The 24792-nt window shown below is 47.7% G+C and overlaps 7 protein-coding genes across 7 annotated transcripts; 4 read left to right on the plus strand and 3 right to left on the minus strand.

Moving 5' to 3' along the window:
• Window positions 1-145: 145 nt before the first annotated feature.
• On the minus strand, window positions 146-1341 carry yesR (Unsaturated rhamnogalacturonyl hydrolase; the record flags this gene model as incomplete). The annotated part of the gene is made up of 2 exons (XM_031151688.1): window positions 146-968; window positions 1022-1341. Coding segments are annotated over 2 exons (1143 nt in total), but the record flags the coding sequence as incomplete, so codon positions are not given.
• A 572-nt stretch (window positions 1342-1913) lies between these two features.
• Window positions 1914-3700, plus strand: LHYA1_G006755 (putative transporter; the record flags this gene model as incomplete). Its single annotated transcript, XM_031151689.1, has 3 exons — window positions 1914-3067; window positions 3136-3347; window positions 3453-3700. The coding sequence occupies 3 exons, from the start codon at window positions 1914-1916 to the stop codon at window positions 3698-3700; spliced, it is 1614 nt and encodes a 537-aa protein (XP_031003195.1).
• A 3602-nt stretch (window positions 3701-7302) lies between these two features.
• ubl1 (Ubiquitin-like protein) lies at window positions 7303-7874 on the plus strand (the record flags this gene model as incomplete). Its single annotated transcript, XM_031151690.1, has 4 exons — window positions 7303-7313; window positions 7372-7426; window positions 7570-7652; window positions 7790-7874. The coding sequence occupies 4 exons, from the start codon at window positions 7303-7305 to the stop codon at window positions 7872-7874; spliced, it is 234 nt and encodes a 77-aa protein (XP_031003192.1).
• Window positions 7875-8364: 490 nt separating this feature from the next.
• Window positions 8365-9629, minus strand: LHYA1_G006757 (uncharacterized protein; the record flags this gene model as incomplete). Its single annotated transcript, XM_031151691.1, has 2 exons — window positions 8365-9518; window positions 9572-9629. 2 exons carry the CDS (start codon window positions 9627-9629, stop codon window positions 8365-8367), a joined length of 1212 nt encoding a protein of 403 aa, XP_031003193.1.
• Window positions 9630-10043: 414 nt separating this feature from the next.
• On the plus strand, window positions 10044-11069 carry LHYA1_G006758 (uncharacterized protein; the record flags this gene model as incomplete). Its single annotated transcript, XM_031151692.1, has 1 exon — window positions 10044-11069. One exon carries the CDS (start codon window positions 10044-10046, stop codon window positions 11067-11069), a length of 1026 nt encoding a protein of 341 aa, XP_031003200.1.
• Window positions 11070-11246: 177 nt separating this feature from the next.
• TBCA (Tubulin-specific chaperone A) lies at window positions 11247-11655 on the minus strand (the record flags this gene model as incomplete). Its single annotated transcript, XM_031151693.1, has 2 exons — window positions 11247-11411; window positions 11488-11655. 2 exons carry the CDS (start codon window positions 11653-11655, stop codon window positions 11247-11249), a joined length of 333 nt encoding a protein of 110 aa, XP_031003201.1.
• A 7490-nt stretch (window positions 11656-19145) lies between these two features.
• Window positions 19146-20213, plus strand: LHYA1_G006760 (uncharacterized protein; the record flags this gene model as incomplete). The annotated part of the gene is made up of 1 exon (XM_031151694.1): window positions 19146-20213. The coding sequence occupies one exon, from the start codon at window positions 19146-19148 to the stop codon at window positions 20211-20213; it is 1068 nt and encodes a 355-aa protein (XP_031003185.1).
• Window positions 20214-24792: the final 4579 nt, after the last annotated feature.

The raw sequence follows: 24792 nt of genomic DNA on the forward strand, positions 1-24792 counted from the left end.
ACCTATTATGCTAGTGTCAAGCTTCTATTCGATCATCTTTATAACCTACCTATTTCAACAATTAGAGGGAATAGATTGGGTCACGTGGTGGGGCTAACGGAAGAGGCTTGGGACGCGTCGTTCTGACTTCCATCTATGCTTCTCTTTATATAAACACCCTTAAAAACTCCCCCAAGGCCATGATAGCCATTGCCTGTCCGTATGGCATACTAGTGCGATCGATATCTTTATAGTGCTGCAACGTGTGGCCCATTGCCGTCCCAAAGCTCACATCTATCAATTCCCCCTCGCTGCTGACCTTGCCCAGAACAGCTTTGATCGCCCTGATGGTGGACTCCTGGAATTGCTCTCCATGAATGTATCGCAATCGCAATGCCTTTAGCATGCCGTAAGCAAATCCCGCCGCCGCAGAACTCTCAACATACGATCCTTCGTCCAAAGGCTGGTCGAGCAGTGTCCGCCAGAGTCCACCTGGCTCTTGGTACAATAGAAGTGCTCGGCATTGAGCTTCCAGCGTGTCAATGAGATGAATGCGGAAGGCGTCGTTGGCTGGCAGATCGAGGAGCTCCAGCATTTCTGGTATGACGATAGTCAACCATGAATTACCTCGCGCCCAAAGAGCTCGGGCGAAATTATGCCCACCATCTGCAAACGTCCATCCATGATAAAAGAGCCCGGTTTTAGTGTCGAACAAGTATTTGATATGGAGAAGAAATTGTCTCTTTGCTTCTTCTACATAATGCGGTCGATTTAGCAATTTTCCGATCTTGGCCAGCGGGAGAACGGTCATCATGAGGGTATCATCCCAAAGCTCTTCTGAGTTGAGCGAGTTGTATGTCATATGAGACATGCCGCCGTATTGTGTACGAGGGAGTTCATACATTGCCCATTCTGCCCAGCTGTCGAGCCATGGCAGATATGTCTGATTGCCCGACTTTTCGTACACATATGCAAGGGTCAGCATTACTCTGGGAATACAATTAGCTCTCTATCGTTTTTGAGCGGCTGCTTAGCAACTCACGCAACTGTGTTGATATTTTTGGTTGTTCCACCTTCCTTAAACCGAGCTGCGAACCAATCTTCAATGATAGCAAGGGCTTCATTTGACCCTGTCAAGGTGTGATATTTCCAAAGGCCGTAGAGCCCAATACCATGCGTCCATTCCCATCCATTCCAACCTTTCGTATCAATAACTCGGCCATCTTCTAGTCGGAGAAGGAATTCGCCTGTTTCGTCTTTGATGTTTACAAGTTGGTGAATCAATAACTTGATCGTTTTATGTATATCCTGGGAGGCGACCCCATACGCAACCTGCGGCATCCTTTTTTCGAGAGCTTCGTTTCTACAATTTAAAAAGCCTCCTTGATCATTTCTATTATTGGGGCTGAAATGGTCCGATCATAAAACAAAAACCATATCAGGATCGTCGGACCATCCCACCCTTAAACCAAGTTTGATTCGTGGATAATGTGCCGGCCACGTTCTTCGGTAACAATCCTACCGAGGTTTCTTTCGCACCTGCGTCTCTCCCCAGACTTACTCGCAAAGCTGTAAGGCTCTCCACTTAAATAGTACAGTCCAATTATAAGTCTTCAAGTCAACAACCCCGCGATTGGAGAGCCCCTCTACTCCACAACCCCAACGTTTGTATTTCGCCAAGACTCCATGAATTGGTTCACCGCATGGGGAAGTGGAGCTTGTCGCGCCTGTTGACCTACATAGGATGATCCGTATGGGTTCATAAGAGCCGAAGTGCGAGCTTAGGGCAAAGGAATATATTCATCGTTCTCCTCGAGATCTCCTCGAGAGCATATGCATGCTAAGCGCCTGGAGTTATATCATTCTCAGCATCTCCTCCCTCTTCTAGTCCACTCTCATCGCTCGCACATAGTTTATGTACATTCCTAAACATCATGGCAGATCAAAAGATCCTACCCACGAGCCTTGGCGGTTCCTATGCGGATGTGGATCACAAAGTTGCCCTAGATCCTGAGATTGCACCGGCTGTCCATGCTGAGAATGAGGATGAAAACTTCAAGAAAGATCACATGGACTTTGATCGAGTGGACAAGGAAGTTGCGAAATATGCTTTCGACGTCGCAGTTACCATCTCACCCGAAGACAATTCTCGACTCAAGCGAAAGATCGACAAACGTGTATTGAGCATCATGATATTTACATATTTCTTGCAAGCCTTGGACAAGGGCACCATGAGCTTTGCGAGCATTATGGGACTCCCCGCCGATCTTCATCTAAAAGGACAACAATTCGCATGGCTTACAACTTGCATCTACATTGCGGTCCTTATTGTGGAGTATCCTACCAATCTTCTGATTCAACGCCTCCCCATTGCAAAATATCTGGGCGTGTCAATTATCCTCTGGGGCGCGACGCTCGCTTTGCATGCTGTTGCGAAAAACTTCACGACTATCGTCATACTGCGCACCCTGCTCGGGATATTCGAAGCAGTCTGCCAACCTAGTTTTGTGTACTTGAGCTCCATGTGGTACAAGCGTGAGGAGCAAGCTGCTACTGTTAGTTACTGGTATATGATGAACGGCATGCAGCAGATTGTCGGCGGTCTTCTCGCATACTGCTTCTCCCTCATTAAAAGCCCGCCCTTATCTATCAAGTCGTGGCAAGCAATATTCATCACCTATGGCTGTTTATCTGTGCTATGGGGTATTTTTGTTCTGGTCTACATGCCAGATAGCCCTATGCGTGCCAAGTGCTTCAACGAGGAGGATAAGAAATTGCTCGTAGAGCGCGTGCGAAGCAATCAGACCGGGGTGCAGAACAAACATTTTAGGGCGGAACAGTTGTGGGAAGCATTCAGAGATCCCCAGATGTGGTGCTACTGTCTGATCACCTTTTGCACTACCCTACCCACGAGTGGTCTGGGTGCTTTCGCCAACATCATCATCAAGAGTTTTCACTTCACCACTCTGCAAACCCAATTACTTGCTATGGTCTTGGGTGCATATATTATTCTCATCCTTCTTAGCAGCACGTGGCTCATCGCGAAAACGAAGCAAAATACACTTGTGATGGGCATCTACGTTGCACCGTACGTTACTCTTCCTTCTCTCATTTATTCGCAATCCATATAATTGATTTCAATACTCAATATACCAGGTCTATCATCGGCACCATTGTCCTCCTGACAGTCCAAAACACCGGTCGAGCCACGCAAGCCGGCCTCTTATTCTCCTACTACCTCGTTCTCAGCTTCTGGGCCGCGCAAACAATCGCCATAAGTATGATTTCGCGCAACATCGGCGGGCAGACGAAGAAAACGGTCGTAGTGGCGGCGAATTTTATTGCTTGGGCTACTGGTAATGCTATTGGTAAGTGACGTCTTGGTCATATCATGATTTCTTACCGTCCTTTCCGTTGGTAAACAAAACAAAACAAAAGAAAACAAAGCCTAACTTCCACGTGCTGCGTAACAGGACCCCAAGTATTCCTCGCCTGGAACGCGCCTCGTTATCTGATTGCGTTTTCAACGCACATGGGCTGCTATGCGCTTCTCGTCCTAGTTGTCATTTTCTTGCATTTCTACTTGAAAGCTCAGAATAAGGGGAAGGATAAACTGCAAGCGGAACTTGCGGCTTCTGGAACCGTTGTTGATGAGGGGATGGTGCATGCGTTTGATGATTTGACTGATAAAGAGAACCCGAACTTTCGGTATGTGTATTAAAGAAAAGGTGGGAAGACTTAGGAAGCTTTTCACCCAGGGTTTGACATAAGAAGTATGAATAGTTTAATGGTTTCGAGTTATTTCATGTTCTATATATATACTCTTGTAGCCTTACTCAACATTTCTATTTATGTCAGTACATTCACAGGTGTTGGATAGCCAAGTGGAACATCCATGTGGTCTTGCAGGTTGCTGGTTGTTGCAGATTCGACGTGGATAGCTACTTCTTTTACTGATCCGGGCCTTGTCTTTTCGGTATCAAAGTAGTTCGCCTCCAGCATAGCTCCCTCAAAAAAGTTGGTTTCTGGCAGATGATCAGAGGCATATTGAGGGATCCAGCCAGCAGCCTCCCCCACCGATGTCATTGAAGTCGTCCAATCTCAATTGTTGTGAAGGAAACGCCAACAGAGAGACAGTACCTACCTAAATAGGTAGTTGCATGGGAAAGTGATGGCAGCAGGTTGCAAAAGGAGGGCATGGTATTCTTGTAATCGAAATGGGATGCGCTTTGTGCACCTATACAGATTGTATTCTTTGGATTTGAATAACAGCAGCTAGTAACTGAAGAAACTACTCGCACCTACGCCGCAGGGTGTATGTACAAAATAAGAGATAGATTCATACTCTCGTGACAACACCAAGATGCTCCACCTCACGATTTTCAACACCACTCGTCTTATGAACTTACACTCGTCGCTTGGTCCCACGGAGCGTACTCCACTCTCCTAGAAATAGGTATAGGAAGAATTTTAAGAGCCAGAGGAACATGCTAGCAATCAAGATGTAGGTTCGAGTCTCAGGAGCGATTCCAACTGTGCGTGGGATGATTCCCTGCATCTTGATTAGCTCTTGATAGAGTTGGGCGACGGTTGATTTTAACAATCGGTGTGTACTCACCTCTGAGCTGTTCGCTATGATGCCCTCGTCCTCGATGTGCCCTTGCTCAAGATCCTCCTCCTCAGGGTCTCCCTCGACAGTCACATCTTCAGTAGGGTCTCCTCCCTGACCACCGGTGTTTGATCCCCGCGCAGACAGACGATTCGATGCGACATTAACATTTCCTCTCTGTAAGCTGTTCGTATTGGGTAGGTTTTGTCCCTGAGGACTGCCGTTGCTAGCTGAGTGAGTAGCTCTCTCGTTGTTGGGACGGACGAAGCGAAGGGCTAATGAATTAGAGCTAACGACTCACCAGACTAGATTCTGTTGTGGATCTTGTCAGACTTGTATGCTACTCTGCTATAGTATAACGGCGCATGCAAGGAGCGGGTCAATAGAATAATAAACTACATATGGAACAATGAAGATACCCAGCTACCGTGAGGTCGGAAAGCTGTGTTGGCTGCTTACTATTTCATGAAGCATAGATTGATTTGAACCCATCTCCAGCGACGCATACAACACTTGAAGTCTATAAAAATTCCAGTTCGGTTTATTCAGACGCAGCAAGAATTCGGGAGGTAATTATCTGAAATGGAATAACGCTCAGAAGTCGAAGTCGTGATGGGTGATGTTGAGTCCTTGGCTGTTGATAAATGGACGTCTTTTGTTTTACGGATGCGGACATTGGAACTATTTTGTAGAAAACATGCGAATGGCAAGGCGAATAGTGAGGCGGACTCAGTGATGATGTTTAAAATTCAATGAACATTCTCGAGGCTTGATGAACAAGGTAGTGTTGTTGCATTTAGCCTCAGCTGATGGCAACCGAGCGAATCAAAGCCCCTTTACTATCCAAAGACGATCATGCATGATTTATCTCTGCAGCCTTGCGTAAAGAGTGGCTCACTTTATAGCAAACAATGGGCAGAGAGAGAAATCATATATGGCGATGAACCGAAACACTGTCGGGTTTAGGACTGGGGGATGGGCCATGCTGATTGGTCTGCCTGTTGAATTCCTCCTGTGCTTAGTTGGTTTCATTCTTGCAGAGAATCTCTGGTAGGGTTTGCAGGTTAAACTATTTTGTAGTTGTAGTATTTTTCTTTGGTTGGAGAATCTTCAATGGAGGTTATCAATTTTTGAGACTTTGAATCCGATTAGTGATTTCAAACTCCTGCGTGGTTGTTTTAACATGTGAAGCCCCTCTCCGTAGTAGAAAATGCCCCCGCTGATATGTCATAGAGATGTTTTGATGTTTCTGTCTGGGAAACAAATTATCTCATCTTCGTAATCTGAAATTTTTCTTCTCGTAGTAATGCCATTGCGTGTCAATACCATAACTTCCATTTCGCTCGTATATTTTTCAAGACCGATGTGTCCTGGTTTTTGGGATCAAACCTTGCAAATACCAAGTCTCAAGGTCTGATTAATTTTAGGTGAAATCCATGGAAATGGTGAAATGCTCCTGAAGCGTATCGTGAAATGCAATGCTACCCTGTACAGGATGTGGCATATTACCTCTATAATTTGTTAGCTTACATTGTAGAAGCAAGCGGTTTTTAAGAATACCTGAATCGATTCCTCAAAAGGAAGAAGGAAAACTAATAACCAGCTTAAGCAGGTAGTATGACTAGTAACTGTGCCGGGCTATAAAATCTAAGACTTATTCTAAAAGCTAGCTAGTAGTAGAGGAACAATTAATGTAGTGGTAATATAGTCCTTAGTATATAAGAGAGTAGATAGAATAGATTAGCAAAGTAGGCTTATATTGCATGGTATGAAACTATTATGCGCATAACCTGAGTCTGTCTTAACTTATAGAATATGTATGTATCAGCGCTGGTACGTATACGTGATGTTGAGTATTGTTTTAGGCCCATAGCCTTTCCCTTCCTTCCCTTTCCTAACCTTCCCATTCCTTGCCATCAAAAAAATATCATAGGCCTCCCATGAATATAACCCCTCACCTCAGCTCACGACACCCCCATAACCCCGGCCTTGGCACATCCCGCGTCCTCCGCTTCTGCGTCCCTACGGTACTAGGTGACTCTTGCTGACGTTTCCGTTTCCGAGAAAAATGTGTGGTCAGGTCTAGATATATTACTATGGCGATAAAGAAGAGTGAAGTTGCGAGGAGAATGATATTTGCGGTGTCGTGGGGCTGGGATAGAGATGAAGACATTTCGATGTTGGGGGATGGGTATTGGCTTGTGTTTTGTGAGTGTTAGTTGGATATAAAGAAGGAGGAGGGGGGTATATAGAGGGAATTTGATGTTGTGGATGTGTTAGGGTGTTATTAATGTTATGCGTTGCTGGCTGTGAATGTGTAGCTATACGGTACATAACACTTGAGACCTGTTAAATTTTTAGCTGAGCTTGAATCATCTTTTGGTCTAAAATATCGGTATTCACAGGAGAGCTGTTACGATCAATTAACAGATCTTATATACTGCCAGCTAATACAATAGTTTGCTTCAATGATTGCCACTAATCACATGATACTCTCCCCTATTCACCCGCGAGAAGTCCGCTAGCCCCGATTACGTTAGCCGTACTGTCCCACATAAAAGCGCGTTCTCCCGACGGCAAGGCTGCAGCGCATCCATTGACCCCACCAACAACTTCAACTTCGACTCCATATCAACTTCCACATCCCACCCCACTCAACATCTACAAACTACACACCCACAACCCAAGAAAAATCCCCAAGCACAAGCGCAATCATGCTCATCAAGTACGCCTACTCTCCTTCCCATATTTGCGAAATGTTCGCACGCTGACGTGAAACAAAGAGTCCGAACACTGACCGGCAAGGAAATCGAGCTTGATATCGAGCCCGAGTACAAAGTGCCACCCCCCCTACCTCCTTCATAACCCTTCGCGCGCCGCGCCAAGATTGTTCTTACGTGCGTGTGCGGACGGAGTTTAGATTTATTTACTATAAAGTGGAGAGAAGAGCTACTACTACTGCTAATACGGGTACCCAACAGGTATCGCAAATCAAAGAAAAGGTCGAGGAGAAAGAGGGTATACCACCTGTACAACAACGTCTTATCTTTGGCGGGAAGCAGATGTAAGATTCCCTCTATCCCCTCTACCCCCTTCTCTTCCTCTATCTCCTCCCCCTCTCGTCTCCTCGGCCCTCTTCTCCTCTCATCCTTCCCTTTACTCATTTTGTGAACGGGGACTAATCAGCGTGTGCACACATAGGGCCGATGACAAGACGGCCGCGGAGTATGATCTCGAGGGGGGAGCGACGCTACATTTGGTTCTTGCGCTTAGAGGGGGGTGTTAGTGTCAGTGTTGGTGTTGAGAGGGGAGGGGTTTCTTCGCATACGAGCGTGCATGAGCATGATGATTGGACGTGTACCGGCCGGACGATACATACATACCTACATACATAGAGGGATGGATTTGCAGGGTCTACGTATGTGGTTTTGCGTGAGATTTATCTGGCTGGGCAAATGATATGATGGATGGATGGATGGGTGCGGTACGCATTTGCATGATGACGGATGAATGGATGGGATGGCGTTTTCTTCATTTCTCGCTGGGTGTGTGCGTTGAGGCAGCCGGACCATAAAGCATCAATAGACAACTGCTACGATATCAATCCGCTCTGATTTTTTTTAGGTGACAAGCGTTTGCAAAAAAGCTTCCAGCACTTGACTATATTGAATTTCTAAAGCTACTGTGCACATGATGCATATCTTCATATAACTCCACGCTCCTGTACAATAAGTATTTACGCCAAACCACAAAGTAGAAACACAAATCTGGCTACCCTACCTAGCAACTCGAGGCTTCTTCGCACCACGGTTGAATATGTCAACTGGAGGACGCTTTCGCGGCATCATTGGTTTTGTTCCCGGGGCGGGACTCGATGTATTTGCACGAGGCGGGGTAGAGTTCGTAGGCTGGGGCCGGGGTGAAGATGAAGGTCTGCTTGTATCATAGGCTCCAAGGGTTGGCTGTGAAGAAGATAGACCTGGACGCGGGCGGCCCATATCTTTTGGCGGGGGACGTGAAACCGAAGAGCTGGGAAGAGGTTGAGATGATGGGCGTGATACATGGGATTGAACAGGCTGTGCTGCTTGAGACGACTGTTTGGGTTCGTCGTCAAAGAGATCATCGACCTCATTATCGACCTCATCGGATGTATCCTCGTCAGATGAACCAGTGCCCTTGGTACCTCCCCCCATAGCGGCCCTCAATCTCTTTTCCCTCTCTTCTAACGATGGACCACTGATTCCCCCATTATACTGACCGACTGCTGGAGTCTTCTTCCTTGACAAAATCCTCAGCCCCGGATTAGCAGCTTTGCGGTACTCATTAAGCATGCCCGCCGGCGCCTTTGCAATCTGCCTCTTATCCCCAACCAACATGTTCGTCGGCTTAGCCAACTTGCCCCTCGCACTAATCTCCCTGGCCTCCCTCCTCGCCCTTGTCAGCACACTCTTCCCATCTTTCATCTTCGTCTTACTGCCTCCATTAAACATAAGACTGGTTGGAGCTAACTTCGCAGGCCCACTAGTTCTCTTCCCCAGTGGCACACCCCCATAATTAGCCAGCATGCGCGGGTCTTTAGGAACCTTAGGTAGGGTCCTATGGTCCACAATCCTGCTAACCTTCGTCTCCTGCTCCTTCTTGATACCCATCATAGTATTTCTAAGAATCTCTTCATCCCGTTCAATCTGCTTGCGCTGCCACTTCTTGTACTTGCAATAGAGCTCGTACCATGCGAGCGGTTCCTTGGGGGTCCAACTCTTCGAAGCCCAGTTTGGGATGTCCCGCGCGATGAAGGTGCGCCAAAGATCGGCGTCTTCGCCCATTATTTGTGGGGAGCGGAGTTCGATTTGGTGCAGCTGTTCTGGGGAGTCGATGCGTGCGAGGACGCTACGGATTTTCCAGTATTCAAAGTCGCCTACATCAGTGAGACCTGGGGAGTGAGTGTTAGCTAGGGAGAGGGGGGAGAGGGATCGAGGGGTGTACTTCGAATATTCTTTATGCATGCCTTCTGGCTGGAATCGAACAGAGATGGGGCGGGCATTTTGTCGCTTTCGGGGAAGTTGCAGCAAGAAGGGTATTGAACGGAGGTACGACAATGATTCAGGGGCTTTGTAGTACCCTTTGAGGGGTTGGTAGATGGAACGCAGCCAAAGCGCTTACGTGGTGTCTCTCAATTGTGATGCACAATATTGCAAATAAGCTTAGCTGTACCGTATTTTAGCAAAGTAAGCAATGTGAGGAATATGAAACATATGTCAGAGATCGAGGAACATGGTGAGGGATGTGAGAGAGTGAAGTTGAGAACAAAGAAGGACATGGCGATGGTTCAGCTATTGACAAGGCTAGAGCGGGTGATGCGGCCAACGCGGCCGCTCATTCCTCTCCAAGCAGTTCAAGTTCTGAAGTATTAACCTGCATCTCCATAACAACCACCAAATCAAGTCTGTTCCCTACAATGGCTTCATATCAACCTCTTGATCCTCGCGAAGAGGATGAGCTTCATAAATCACGCCTCCTAAACGTAGAAGAGAAACCATTCCGGCGCGTGAGCAAACGCCTCATTGCCCCAGGCTCGCTCGTCTCAACACCCTCCAAACTCCCCACCCCACCCCCCGACGCCGCCGATGATACCTCTCCCCTCGAAAGCTTACTCGAAGAGCGTCGTCAATTCCGGGAAGATGTGCTCCTCGATTTCGCCGCGTTCGATAGCAGCATCGCGCGCATCCAATTCCTATACAACAGCAACGAGCAAGAGCGGGAACGTTACAAAGCTGATAAACAGCGGATCCTTGAAACAGCGCAGAATGTGAGGGATAGTACCGTCACGTTGAGGGCGCAGCTTGAAGAGGCGAGGAAGACACTAGAGCAGAGGAAGAAGTTTGATGTTCTGTCGGAGAAAATCACGAATAATGTGCTATTGAGACCGCGCTCAGATCAGGAGCTTAATTTGAAGAAGTTGGAGGAGGAGTGTAGGGAGTTGGAGAAGGAGAGCGCTGCATATGGGGAGACGTGGAAGGAGAGACGGGAACAGTTTGGGCGCATTGTGGAGGAGGGGATGCAGTTGAGGCGGCTCATTAGGGATGAGAAGGAAGAGGTGGAGAGGAGGGAGGGGATGGATGGAGGAGAGGAGGATGGGGAAGTTGGTGAGGGCTCGGGGGGTGGACAGACGCCTATGAACGGGAATGCGACTCCGAGACCTGACGCCGGCCAGGAAAGCAATAGTCCCGACCAAGGGTTGAAGCCACGACCAAACGCTTCTGGTACACTGTCGAAATCGGGCAGTAGGAGCACAAGCCGCGCTCTGTCTCCTTCCGGAAGAGAGGGTTCTGCGCTGGCGGAGGAAATGAAGGTTATGGACACGGACATTGTGGTAGATATACAAATGGGCGAAGGAACAGAGACTCCGCGCGTCACGGTCGATTCCCCAGAGGCACCTTCACCAGAGGAAGGCGAGGCAGAAGACAAGATGGACACCACGTAATCGTAGGCATATGTGCTTGTACCATAGAAAATTAAAGCAAAAGCAAAGCATGATACCCCCAATCTATCTATTTTCCCATGCTATACAAGGTCATTCTGCCATAAACACCATCTAACCACCCAGGGTATCATTCCACTCATATCATTCATTCGTCCACCCCCTCGTACGATCCGCACCTCATTTATCGGCCTCCTTCGCACTCTCTATCGCAGTTTTCGCCTTCTCCGTCTCTGCCTCACTCGCAGTCCCCGCCTCAAGTTGGTCCTCAAGCTTATGCACCGCGTCCGTAATGCGTTGACGGAGCGGTGGGAAGACAGCCCGCGTCTCTTCTATTGCGGTTTTCTATTTATTCATCCAACTATCAGCTGTGCGTCTATCCCCCCTCTATGTAGGAATATAGATACAAAGATAGACAAACCTCTTGCTTAACCAGAAACTCCCTATTCCCATCCTCGTCGCCCTCGCTCTTCAGCAGCTTCTCCAGACGAGCCTCCTGGCTGGCGAGCTCCTTGTGGTACGACACCTCTTCTTTGACGAGGCGCGTGACAGAGCTGGTCGCGATTGCGATTTGAGAAGGGGGAGGCATGTTGGAGGTGGGCTGGGGAAGGGGGCGGGTTTTTTGTTTGTTTTGGAGGTTGTCTGTTCTTGGTGAAGGAGGGAGGGGGAGGGGTTGAAAGAGGGGTCGTCTAAATGTTCACGCCGCAACCGCGCTAGTGAACCATCACTCCTATTATCTTCATGTTTTCTCATATAGTTCGAATAATTAACCCCAGAGAACTTTCTAAAATCTTCATGAGCACTCTACATCCAGTCTTCCTAATACCGAAAGAAAGGGCCTGTAATAAGAGTGTTTGAAATTACTTGCCGGAGGGTGGTTTGGGGGCCATGTTCGATTCCTGGCTTCCTTTAATTTTCAACATGATACGGTACTACTCCTGGTGACATAAGGTAAGAACCCCTTCGACTTGCGCATGCGCGCGAGGAAACAAAAATCAACGAAAAGGCAGATCTAATGTGCATCCGCGGGTATTGGAATGATTTGTTATGACATTGTTGCTATTCTCTCGGGCAGCCATGATGTCTCCCTCGACGATAATTATTGGAACTCAGTTGGAAGACGGTAGACGAAGACGAGCAGGAGGGTGAGAAGGAAGACCACGAGAAGGGGATGTATATCATGACGGGGAGACTGGCCGAGGCAGCTGGAGTCACCTATCTTACAGAGGGAGTGCATAACTTCACACTCAAGAGCGGAGCCAAGTTACGGTTTATGCTTCGCCATACCAGCCGAGATTCGGGGATTGGGCTTTCCCTTACGAGAGAAACGAGGACCGTTTAATCCCATCGGACCCGCACCGGGAACCGTTTCGATCTCTCCAAGCCCCGTTCCAGATTCGCCGGATGTCGATATTATGATGACACATGGACCGCCGATGGGTCTTCTAGATGAATCTTTGCATAGACATCTAGGCTGTGCGAGCTTACTGCATGCTCTTCAGCGTTGCAGGCCGCGGATGCACTGCTTTGATCATGTTCATGAAGGCTATGGGGCGAAATTGGTAGCTTGGAAAGAAGATGATGATGAGGTGGAGACTGTGTACCAAAAGGCGCTTGACAAAATCAACTGCTATCCTGGGACGGTCTACTGCCCGATGAGCTTCCAGAAAGAAACATTGTTGGTTATTGCGGCGATTATGGATGGGGGAAACAAGCCGTGGTTGGTTGATCTTGACTTGCAACGAGCTTGATAGGGGGGAAGACAGCAATATGGGCATAGTGCGCTCAGTAGCATTACTCCGTATCCAGTACATTATAGTAAGGAATTTGATAGCCTGCTCAATGCCATGGATTGGATGTGGAGTGTGGGGTTATTACGGGTGTAGAAGACAGAGCCATGCGACGGATGGCTCGAGAAATTCGACAGGTAAGTTTAGGAAAGTGGGGGAAAAGATTGACGCCTGATGCTACTCTACGGGGAGACACGTTACTGTTGGGCTGTGAGATTTTAGACTGCTTCTATTGCGTCGTTGGTGTTGTGGACATGGGTTTAAACAAAATCAGTCAGTTTCTAAGCATGGCTTGTTTAAGGATCATCATGCACGGTGACCATTATCACAGTTGGGACCACCACCTAGCCAGGATAACTGGTGGGCGCTTGTTAGTGCTTATTAGTGCATGTAGGTTGCACGTATTATGAGCTGATTCGGGTGAAGGGTTGCATTGAGGTTATTCGCGAATAAGGCAAGCGGGCAACTCACATGCAATGCAGTACGGAGAGTAGCGCTCCTCCAGGTCATCGCTACCAACGTGTCGGGACTTGGCCAGTCCAGTGACACTCGGATTCCAATCGCACGCATGTTGTATTCGGGTCGAGGCCGAGCAGGCAGACCAATCAGCGGGGTGCGTCCGAGTTACCCGACCATGCCAATGTTGGTTGGATGTTGTCGTCGTTTTCTTATCTGTTAGCCTTTCCCCTCATTCCAAAATGTTTGTTCTCTACGAACTCGTGTCCTTTCCAGAGTGCTATTTGCATTTATTTCCTTATCTGACTCGCTTTCTCTATTTCCCGGCGTCCACGCAGGACACTTATAGGAGCGGAGTCAAGGCAAGGATCATCAAGAGCCCCTGCAAATGGAACGCACACTACTACCAGCTGCCAGACCCTTGAGTTCCGGTGATAGATACCCTTTGAAGGATGGGGAAGAACTGTCCCTTCACGAGGCTATCCGGCTTCAAATAGGTATGCCCAAGTCTGTTTGTTCCCCTATCATGTTCCTAGCCCCCTGGTGGACATTGAGATATGTGCCACTCACTGAATATATCATTCCTGTGAATGACTGAAACGAGAGCCGCGTACTAGCATTGCTAATAATCAAAAGAATCTGTCACAGGTCCACGATTCTGGGATCAATTTCCGAACGGGGTCGAAGAAGCCATGCTCTATCCAGAGCCGTCAAAACATGGGCGAGAGATGCCATATTACTGGCAGTTTAGTTTACAGTATCCTAAATTGCCTGAGTTTAGCCCAAAGCTCTGGTCAAAGCAGCAACAACTGGACTGTAAAACTGCACTCGATAAAGGTTGGCTATCGGTGGTTCCTTTAGCCACCGAGCCTGAACCCCAACAGCTGGCAAGTCCGGATTTGGAACAAGGCTCCCTAGAAGTCTCTTCTATATTTCATCACCACAGCTTCCCGACAGTCACTACGGTAAGCCAGTACCCAATTATTATAGAACCTCAGATGGTGGAGCCTGCCTCGCCCTCATCAACCGCATCTGGACATTTGGAGCTCCAGGAGCAAGAACTTGACGAAGTCTTCACTGCCCAAACAACACCGGAGCAATCAGCAGCCATTGAGGACGAAGTCGACAAGATGCTACGGGATAGCTTAGTCTCTACGCTCAAAAAGAAGCTCCAAGAAGCTAAGATGAAGGCCAGTAACCATGCGCCAGAAATTCATACCTTAAGGACCGATCTTGCGGCCTCCAATGCTCTTCTAAAAGGGGCACATGCACACCTACAATATGCTCTGGAAGAGGCTGCCGACGTCCATTTACACGACATCTCCGCTTTGAAAGCCAATCTCGCCTCTCGCATTCAAACGATACACAACGAACTCCAAACCGCATTGCAGGAGAATACCAATCTCAAGGACTACCTCCGTCGAGCGTACGAGGATTTTAAAGCAAACGTTGTAAGGTTGGAAGAGATAGCCATGGAAAAGGCCAGAGAAGTCCAAGACGTGATCCGAGCCAAAGACCAGGAAATAATGCGCTTGGAAACGGAACTCTCCCCGCCAGTACAGTCAGTATTAGAAGCACAATCCCGCAAAATAACACGTCTGCAGACCGAGCTCGCCGAAGTTAACGCTTCAACGAGTGCCAACATTTCACAGCTGGAACAAGCGAATTCTGATCAGACGAAGGAAATCATAGTGACAGAGTCAGTACTACAAGCCCAATCGAACGAAACCATGCGCCAACAAACCGAACTTGAACAATTCAAAGCTCGTACTGCTGACCATGCTTCCGCGCTCGAGACACAGCTCCGAGAAGCGAGGATTGCGTTGGCAGACCAGAATGCGGAAATCATGCGCCTGAAAAGAGAACTCCCAGATCCAGCGAAATGTGTCTTGGAAGCGCAGTCGGCGGAAATAATGCGTCTGCAAACCGAGCTTGAGAACGTGAGAATTCTAACAACGGCTAGGATTTGCGAGCTAGAAGCACAGCTTCGAGAAGCCACAAATAGAGTGAGTGGTCTTCGTCTCGCAGCTGAGGGCAAATCTCAATCAACCCGTGAACGATTGGAGGCCCAGGTCAACGAAACAATGCGGTTGCAAACCGAGCTGGAAAACGCCGAAAACCATAGCGCGGAGAGGATTTCGGAGCTAGAAGACAGAATTGCAGAACGGGATGACCAGATTCTTGATCTTCGTCAAGCTGCCGAGGAGATTTCTCTAGAACTGCAGTCTCGATTCGCTGTCCCATCAACAAAAGTCGTGGCTCTCAAGTCTGAACTTGAAGCTGTCAAAAGTCAATCAGATGCCAGAATCTCAGAGCTACAGGCTGAGATTGAAGACCGACAGATCGAATATGACACCAGACTCTCAGAGCTAGCATTACAGCTTCAACAAGCTGCAGAGGAAGCTCGCGAGTTCCCGGCGCAGCTGCTTAAAGCACAGCAAGGTGGAGAGGACGCCGCGAGGCAGGCAACGAGCCCCGAATCGCCTCACAGTAAAGAATCTTACGACGATGGGTTCAAGGCGGGATGGGCGTTTTTGTTTGACTCATTGGAAGTAGACTCGGAGCTTTCCGATGGCGACACTAAACTGGCAAAAGCTCAGAGGCACAATGAGAGGAGTTCATTGACTACGGTTGTCGCTATATGTCCGGAATTAGACGATTGCAGTAATTATTCTCCTGCTCGGATCCGGGCTTCACTTTCAAGCGAACCACCGACCATCCTAGAGGCTACGGAAACACTCGAATGCAATTCAACATCTGCTCGGACTCGTAGGGCCCTTTCAAGCGAGCCGCAGACTAGTCCCTCGCCAACGTCCCCCCAAAAAAGACGACGGCTGTCAACTTCACCCCTTCCAGAAGCAGACCCCGTTTCCTCGGTTCCAAGTTCTGGAGATACGGATACTATTGTGGTTGATATCGGAGATCGTCCGGTGCAGAGCCATCTGAGAAGCCATTCAAGAACGGTGGCGGGTTATGATTCAAATTTGTATGCGGAACGACCGAAGAAGCGGAAGCGGGGGAGGCCGAGGAAGGTGGTGGTATGTTTAGATGATTAGATGATATGAATGATATGTAAAGGTACCATACTATCTCACCTTCAAGGACTATTTTTACTTCATCTCGCGTGAGGCCATCGCGTCAGGCGATTGGGTGCTTTTGCATATATGGAATTCTCGAACACCCAATTCTAAAGCCTCCCTGTGCATAAACGAAATAAGTGTAAAGGAGTTCCTTGAAGGTGAGATAGATAGTACGGTATTTGCAACTAGTCCTTTTGCATAAATGTTGACAGGAATAAAGTCATCAATGCTAGAGCTGTCTATATAGTGTCGTTATATAAATCGAGCAATAATTAGAGTGCCGAGCGCGGGCGCGGGCGCGGGGGCAGGGCGGGGCACTAGTGGCTGCGATCAGTAATAGCCCCACACGGATCGTGACCACAGAGACGTCAAAGAACAATGAAACGCACCCTGAGCCATCGGCTCAGGCCAGCTTTTCACACCAGACTTTCAGCCCATCTCGCTCTTCTTCTAAACGCCGGCTATCAGTCGTTGACCTATCTGACGGTTCCTCCATATCTATGACACCCGAAGCCACCCCGAAGCCTATCACCCTTGGACACAGTCAGGCAGTGCCGAGTAACGAATCGATTGAGGGTACCAGTCATGAGACTGCTCCCACGAGTCTTGAACCTGACTTGCAAGAGGCCCATTCTGCACCTATGAACAGGGAACACAGCGAACCACCTATTTCTGAATCCATTAGCTCGCGGCCCGAGACTGATACCCGGAGATCCCACGCAGTTTCTGTTGAGCAACAATCAGAGCCGTCCTCTTGTTCTGTGCCAGTCGGCCCCTCTTACGTGGCCGACTTCCAGAAAATATATCACTGTATGCCCAAGCCGCCCATCATCAAGCCAGCTTACAAGTGCTTCAGCGGGAACTCGATGTTCCTAAGGTCGGCTTGGAACAGAATGTGATAGAGATGAATAATCTCGGAGACCAACCCAAAGACATGAAGGATCACATTAACAAGCGTTCTTCTGTTATTTGCAGCCTCGAGGTCCAGGAAGAGAAGCTCGAGGAGCAAGTCGAAAGGCTCGAAAAGAAATTTGAAAAGTTCCAGAGCAATTCCAGTATAGAACCCGCCCCCGCCCCCGCCCCCGCATCAACAGAGGGTCTTCCAGAAGTAGCAACGCACGATGAAACCGAGGCCGGAACTGATACATCAAGTACTCCTCATGTCCAAGTTAGCTCCCAAGCACCTGCTACTTGTCCGACCCTGTCTGGACATGTTAAAGGTTCAGAACAACACAACTCGGCCAAAGCTTCTAGTTTGCGAGAGACTGGAATGAAGGCTCTCCATGTCTCTCTTAAGTTTGACAATCAGCCGCGCATTACTCCTCGAAACCGAGACGAAGTAGTCGAAATCCCCGAGATGCAGAAACCTTCCAACGGCATTCCAGAAGGCTCGAGAGGCCTCGCAAATCCACTCGGACTGAAAATGCTAACTTGCAGACGCCTAAATCCCAAGAAGATGCTCTCGGCAAGGTGCGTCTCTCAGGTCTTCCTCCTATTCATGTAGCCATCAAGGAAAACTGGAATCCCTCCCTACTATTCCCGGAAAGAATGCTTCCTCAGCTACAGCGAGGCACATACACACCAGCACCTTTAGCCGGCTTACCTGAGCTGAGTGGGAAGGTCCCCGCAGCATGAGGGGTAGAATTGCTGGACAGGACCATTCAAAGACGTAGCGATAATCTGCATAGCGGTCAAAAATATTCGGTTGCGCGGGATTCCAATGTCACCCAGACTTCGACTCGCGCACCTCTCCGAGCTCTTCAGCCCAAACTTGTCTCTCGTCATGACACCGGCGACTCTACTGGAACTCAACACGCGATTTCCGTTCCTGCTCCTATAATACCCGCGCCATTCACCTTTCAGAAACGCCGGCTCTCAGCAGAAGCTGCACCTGGCAATCCCTCAAAGCGAGTTCGATCCAATTCGGGATCCGCTATCGACGGCTCCAACGGGGCCATCGAAAGAGCATGCGTGTATGCATTCGGTCGTATATGGTACATCACATGCGCCAACGAAAGGTCCATACTTATCACCATACCAGGCAGCTGAAAACAAGGCCTCAATAAGTTTCCGGACAGGCGTCACCCCAGGGCCCTACGCATGGTGAAAACTCTCGACCGAATTATGATCAAGTTCGTCCAAGCACTCCAAACCATCCGCAAGCGCCTGTGAAGCGCAGGAGAGGGCGGCCGCGAAAGTATGCTAATCTTCTCTCACTTTAATTTTCGGTCAACAGAGTTGCTTGGCTTGCTTGGCTATTTCACGTCGTGGGCCGTGTCGGGGACATAGGAGCATGGCCAGGAAGGGGCGTGCAACATAACGGAGGATTAATGAAGTCACGAATATCAGAAAGGTGACTGTATAAGTAGAAAGCGAAAATCTTGCAATCAGCTAACAAACAAACACATAAACATCTATATAAATGTCTCGTCCTAATAACAACCTCTTACATACGTTGCATTATTTCAAAGACTCCATGCACGTGACTAAAAGAAGAGATAAGATCCCAACTAGCGCGGAACTGTCAAATTCAGACATCCATTCGTATTTTACTCTTACTAAATACATATTTCCTATGTTGAAATCGTAAATCTTTCTTGGCTTATTGTAGATTAAGCTATACAACTTAATTCACGTGCCCTAGTATAGTTGATTTAAGTTACCCACCCGGCTAGGCGGGCACTAAGTGTGAGCTTAAATATATTTCAACATTAGCTTTCATCATCTAACAACATTCTAATGATATCTTCAAAATGAGGCGGTCGACGCGGCGGGCCCTCTTTCAGCTTGCGCTATTCTTCGGTGCACTGTTTCTTATTTTGTTCCTCAACCGTTCGCAAGCAAGCAACCGGAGCTTTGCATGGAATAAAATACGCTACAGAACTGCTTCCGCGACGCTCCCTGAGGCTCAAGGCATCTGCCCCGGCTTAACAGATATTTCGAAGCCTGCATTAGTAGTCGCCCGGGTTGCTGCTGATGGAGATACCAAATGGCTTCACGAACTCAGTACTTTGTATCACCTCTGCATCTATACGGCTGACGCGCCAGCCGATGCGACTTCCTTACATCTCCAAGTACCTGCAAACCGTGGGCACGAGGCCATGGCATATCTGACATTCCTCATCGACAACTATGAGAATATTCCCACGGCAGGTGCTGTGTTCGTTCACGGATCCCGCTTCGCCTGGCACAACGACGCCCTGGACTACGACAACGCGCCTCTTCTGGCCGCGCTTAATGTATCCGCGGCACTTGCCCCCTTTGGATATCACAACCTCCGCTGTGACTGGAGCCTGAGCACTTGTCCTCCCTCTTACAAACCGCAGGGAAGCCTGGAGATGTCCACTCAAGCCTTGCTTGCCCCATACGACTCCCGTGCTGTATCCGATGCCGCGTTGCCCCGCGCCCTCGCAGACCTGTTTGGCGGCGAGGTGAAACTGGGCCGCACCAATGCTGTTCGCTCGCAATGCTGCGCGCAGTTTATCGTATCGCGCGATCGTGTATGGCAGCATTCCCGCGAGGAGTACGTTGCTTTGCGGCAATGGTTGCTCGATAGCAATGGGGCACCACGTGACGATCGGGTTGCTGGTCGGATCTTGTCATATGTGTGGCACATTCTGTTTATAAAAGCAGAACCCGATGCTCCAGGGTCCTCGTCTGGGGGGATTGACCTCGAGAAGCTCAATGCACACGCGTGCCCGCGCGCTGATCAATGCTACTGCCGCCTATATGGACGCTGCGATCTTAGTTGTACGAGCCCGGGGAACTGCCCTGGCCAATACATCTTACCCCCAAAGTTGAAAGTTGAAAGTCCCCAGTGACAGCATATCCATATATTCGAGACGAATCCAGTGACATTCTACGTTATAAACGTCCGAGCCCAACAAAAAGTGGGGATCATGCTATAATTCGTACGTGTGTTTGGAGTTCGGTTGGGTTGACAAGAGTTCGGGACCGGATCGAAGCGCCAATTGAAATAACGCCGACATGACTAGGAGACACGCTTAGTATCTCGAGAGGCGATTCGTTGAATCTTCTCCTTCTTCATCTCAGCCGGATGCCACGGGCTGAATCAAGGTACGAATAGAGTTGAAGGCAAAATGACCCACTACTAACTCGAGAGTCAAGGCATGAATTACGGAACACTTGATTGATTTTGATAGGGAAGATCAGCGAGATATGGTTGCTTCGAATTGGCTCTAGAGAATCTAGATATAACTGCAATATATTATTAAATGAATAATAGCCTATCACGAAGTACTTTTTTCAAATCGCTGTAAGCGAGGTGCGGAGGTCTACTCCGTGCCGCCGAAAAGTAATTCGAGTCCCGCTTTCTTTTCTCTAGTGAGGATTTACGGTGATACTCTAGTAATCTGCTAGATCTAAAGTAATTAAGTAGCTAGGAATAGTATTTAGAGATAGCATATCACTTGATTATCACTATAAATCTTTATTATAGAAGAACTAGAGCTTATACTTTTCGGCCGCGTAGAGTGATTTAAGATATTTTATATAAGCTTGTCGATTAGGAGTAGGGCATTGACATTTCTGTAAATATTATCAAATTCCGCGGAATTCAAGCATACTATAAGTAAGAGTAGAATCTTTGTTCCCTCGTAATATTATCCGTACTCCGTACAGGGATAGAGCGTTACAGTACAGCATGTAGGCCCTATCCCGGCCCCAGCCCCTGCCTTGATTTCTTACCGGAAGTCGGTAGATGTCTTGACGGAACTTCAAAATCGTCGGCTCGCGATGAAGAAGGCCTGGCCTCGCTTAGAAGGAGCCGAAGATTACGTGTTACAAAAGTTATATGTCACTAGGGATTGTTGCAGGGTTGTATTTATAGTAGGCAATGCTTTACAGTGATAGCAGCAAGCCCCCAGCTAATCAAAATCCTACCCAAAGATATAGGTCCCCTCTTGACACAATTTTTAGTCGTACGGAGTACCTCCATACGCTGCAGATCCCTCAAGACGACTACGTATCTTACTTGCTATTTTTTTAAGTCTAATAGTAGAGACTGTTTTTACTTCATAATTCTATACTCAGCGCTACTTAGAGAGGCTATATCTAACGAAATACAAGGTTGTCTTACTTTAAAATTGCTTTGGCCATTATCTTTCTTGCCGTTCTGTGAATTTGCTCTAGGCTTGGACCGAACCCCTACATGCAAATCATCCGTTGTTTAGTAGTTGCTAGGTACATTTTACGATAAAAATAGACGTTTTTAAGTACTCTCGGACCAGAAATCCATTAAAACCCCGCGTTTTAGACTTACAACGGTTCGCTCTACTGCGTCCACCTCCTTTACGTAGGATCCATCTATTCCACGCTAAACGGTATCCACTGTCAGCCTTAAGAAAAAGCGAGTACCGTAAGTGTGAGACATTACCAATAACCCTGTACCCGACGATGACAGGAGAGCATTTTCTGTATTCGAGGGGGACGTATACGTTAAAGGTCATTATCATTAAAGAGACGGTGATTCCATTTTCTAGGTCTGCATCCTATTCTCCGTTTCCTATCTGCGAAAGCAAGTTGGGATGAATTGGCTCCCTAAAGTCGAAGGCATGGCACCAAGGAGCTGGCTAGATCTGGAGATGAAAGGTGCGATCCTGGAGCGTCGTGGAGGAGGTCCTAATATGGTGACAACCACGAGAGTTGTGGTTTCAATTGTCGCTGCCTTGTCACTAATCGTTTGTTCAATGAGAGTACGCAAACCACTTCTAAATACCAGCTTTCTCGAGATTACTTGGCTAATTGTTTCTACAGTTATACGTTCGAAGATTTATCCGGAAAGCTTTTGGACTCGACGATTATCTTGTGATAATTGCTTTGATATCAGTCTTAGGATTTGCAATTCTCTCGATAGTAATCTCCTTCCATGGACTTGGAAGACGACAGGCTGGAGTTGCGCCAGAAGATTTGCTAATATTTCTTAAAGTATGTTTGCTCCATCCACATTATGATTGCGGGGAATAGGTTCTAACATTTTACTTCAACATCAGATATACTATATCGCGTTATGTACATACCTTTTTGTTGCATCCATGGTCAAGGCGAGCCTGACAATTTTCATCATGCGAATATTCCCAAACCGTAAGGCCACCTACAGACAAAGTTCAAACAGCGCTTATCTAGAGTCTTGCAGCATACATAGCGAAGATTGGGTACGGGATAATTTGCTTTCTGGTTGTGTTCTGCCTCAGCGGCGAAATTCCTCTGATATTGCAGTGCAGACCAGTCAAGTACGTTTGGAAACATCCCTTCGCAGCATCAGACTAACAGAATATGAAGGGCCGGCTTTGATCGTACTATCCCAGCGAAGTGCTATTCTACAGATTTGATGTATGCAATTACTTTATATCAGGGAGTGCTCATGTTTTTGGTCGATGTTATTTTAATCGCTCTTCCAATGCCCGCTTTATGGGCCTTACATCTACCCTTGAAGAGGCGCATCATGCTCATGGGACTTTTCAGCTTTGGTTTGCACTCTTTACGATACACTGGAATAATTCGACTAACAGGGAATAGGATTGGTAGCTTGCATTGCATCTTTGGTTCGATTCAGCACCTTGGCCTATACTAAAGACGAAAAAGACTACACTTGTAAGTTCCAAACATCAAGTTCCTCCTCCTCGTTCTACTCACTCACAATGCTAGATTCTGCTGCCGCTTCACTTATATGGATGAACCTCGAATTCAATCTAGGGTTAGTTGCTGGCAGCATCTCTTCACTCCGCCCACTCTTCAACATCCAAGCATTCTGGAGCACTCAAAACGATTCAAGCAATCGTACCCCAGGACGAGTTTCACAACATGGCACATCGAAAAAGGGCTACGAGCTCCAGAGTAGAGATAATTGGAGGGGCAAAGGTATCATGAGAACAAACGAAATAACAACCGTTGTCGAGGATGGGGTCTCGAAAACATCAAGCCAGGAGAGAATCGTGCCAAAATGGGACCAAGAGAGAATTGTTCCCTAAATGGATCAAATGAGTTGCTCCCCAAAGCAAGCTCAGCCTCCCTGTTTTTTAATTAGACAATGAACAATAATACCGTCGCCAGGAATTTATCCCTACTAGGACGCCTATGCAGATGGAAATTCTAGTGGAGTGAAAATCTTTGTCGATACGGAATACCTCCCGTTGCCAAGGATGACCCAACTTCCCTTTATGGACCATGTTTCAAATTCGGACCCGGGGCAAGTACCCGGAAGTATGTTCGCAACTAAATTACCTGCATGCAGCGCCCCGCATATGCATTATGCTTTTTCACTTGCAGTAGAACCAGGACATGACTAGGGCAAAAGGCAATAAACTTACAAGATAGTAACAAGCTAAAGAGATCTGTAGCGGCGTGGCCTTTATTTCCCCGCCGCGAAACTCTATATAAGCCCTACAAATGCATGTATTATAGAAGGATATAGTAGCATTCGTAATAAGACCCTATATGAAGTACGTCGTACTACTATACTATCTTACCACTTATGCCATTTCTTTAACACCGTCTTGCTTAAAAAAACTGCCGAGGGATTAGTCCGCCAGGTCTATGTAGTTAGAGTAAAGTGAGTTAAGTAAGAATCTTGCCATATATGCTAAAGCACCTAATCCTAGGGCCATAGCCTTAAGCGGGACCCTACCCGTATGAGGTAATTTACCTACTAACTCGCAGGTAACTGTTCAATTTGGTAATTTATGTTATATGTTCTTACTACCCTGAAAACGAAAGTAAGAAGTTGTCTCGTAAGAAGAAGCTTCCTCAAATTCTACTCTGCTAAGTGCTTCTCTATAAAGAGCCGCTGATTGGAACTGAAGACTAAGTACTCCATATCTTTGATCCACTGCAGCCAGAAACAGAGATTTGCAAATGTCTGGTTATAAATATATAACTTAGTAGTGCGGGCCCACGTTGGATGCAAGACGGCTTGATAAAAGGGAGGCCCGTTCACCAGGTCCACAGGTTTGTCGTGCATTTGGCCCCAGTGGGTCCGGATGAACAGGGGTTACTGCCGCGGCTACTACGGAGTAGCAGAGGCTTGCAGGGGTGAAGTGGAGTGGATTGCGAGCCTACCCGTGCCGCCTGCGACGTTTACGAAGTATAATTGATTACAGAGAAGCTCGCCTTACGAAGTAGAAGATCTTCAGAGCGCACGTACTCGCGGCAGAACGTTACGTACAGATTTCTTGGCGATCTGAGCATAGGGAGTAGGAGTTAAGGCTTCTTGATAAGATCTAATATTCATATATCCTTTAAAGGCTATAACTTAAAGGTCTTACTTTAAGATCAATTTGGTCTTATATATTATAGAATCTATACTACGGAGGTAGAGTAAAGAGACAGTCAGACCTAATTCGTCCCAGGCATAATAAATCCCCAACAGGGGTATGAAGGCAG

Source organism: Lachnellula hyalina (assembly GCF_007821495.1).
Source record: "Lachnellula hyalina strain CBS 185.66 chromosome Unknown contig00132, whole genome shotgun sequence".
Classification (NCBI taxonomy): domain Eukaryota; kingdom Fungi; phylum Ascomycota; class Leotiomycetes; order Helotiales; family Lachnaceae; genus Lachnellula; species Lachnellula hyalina.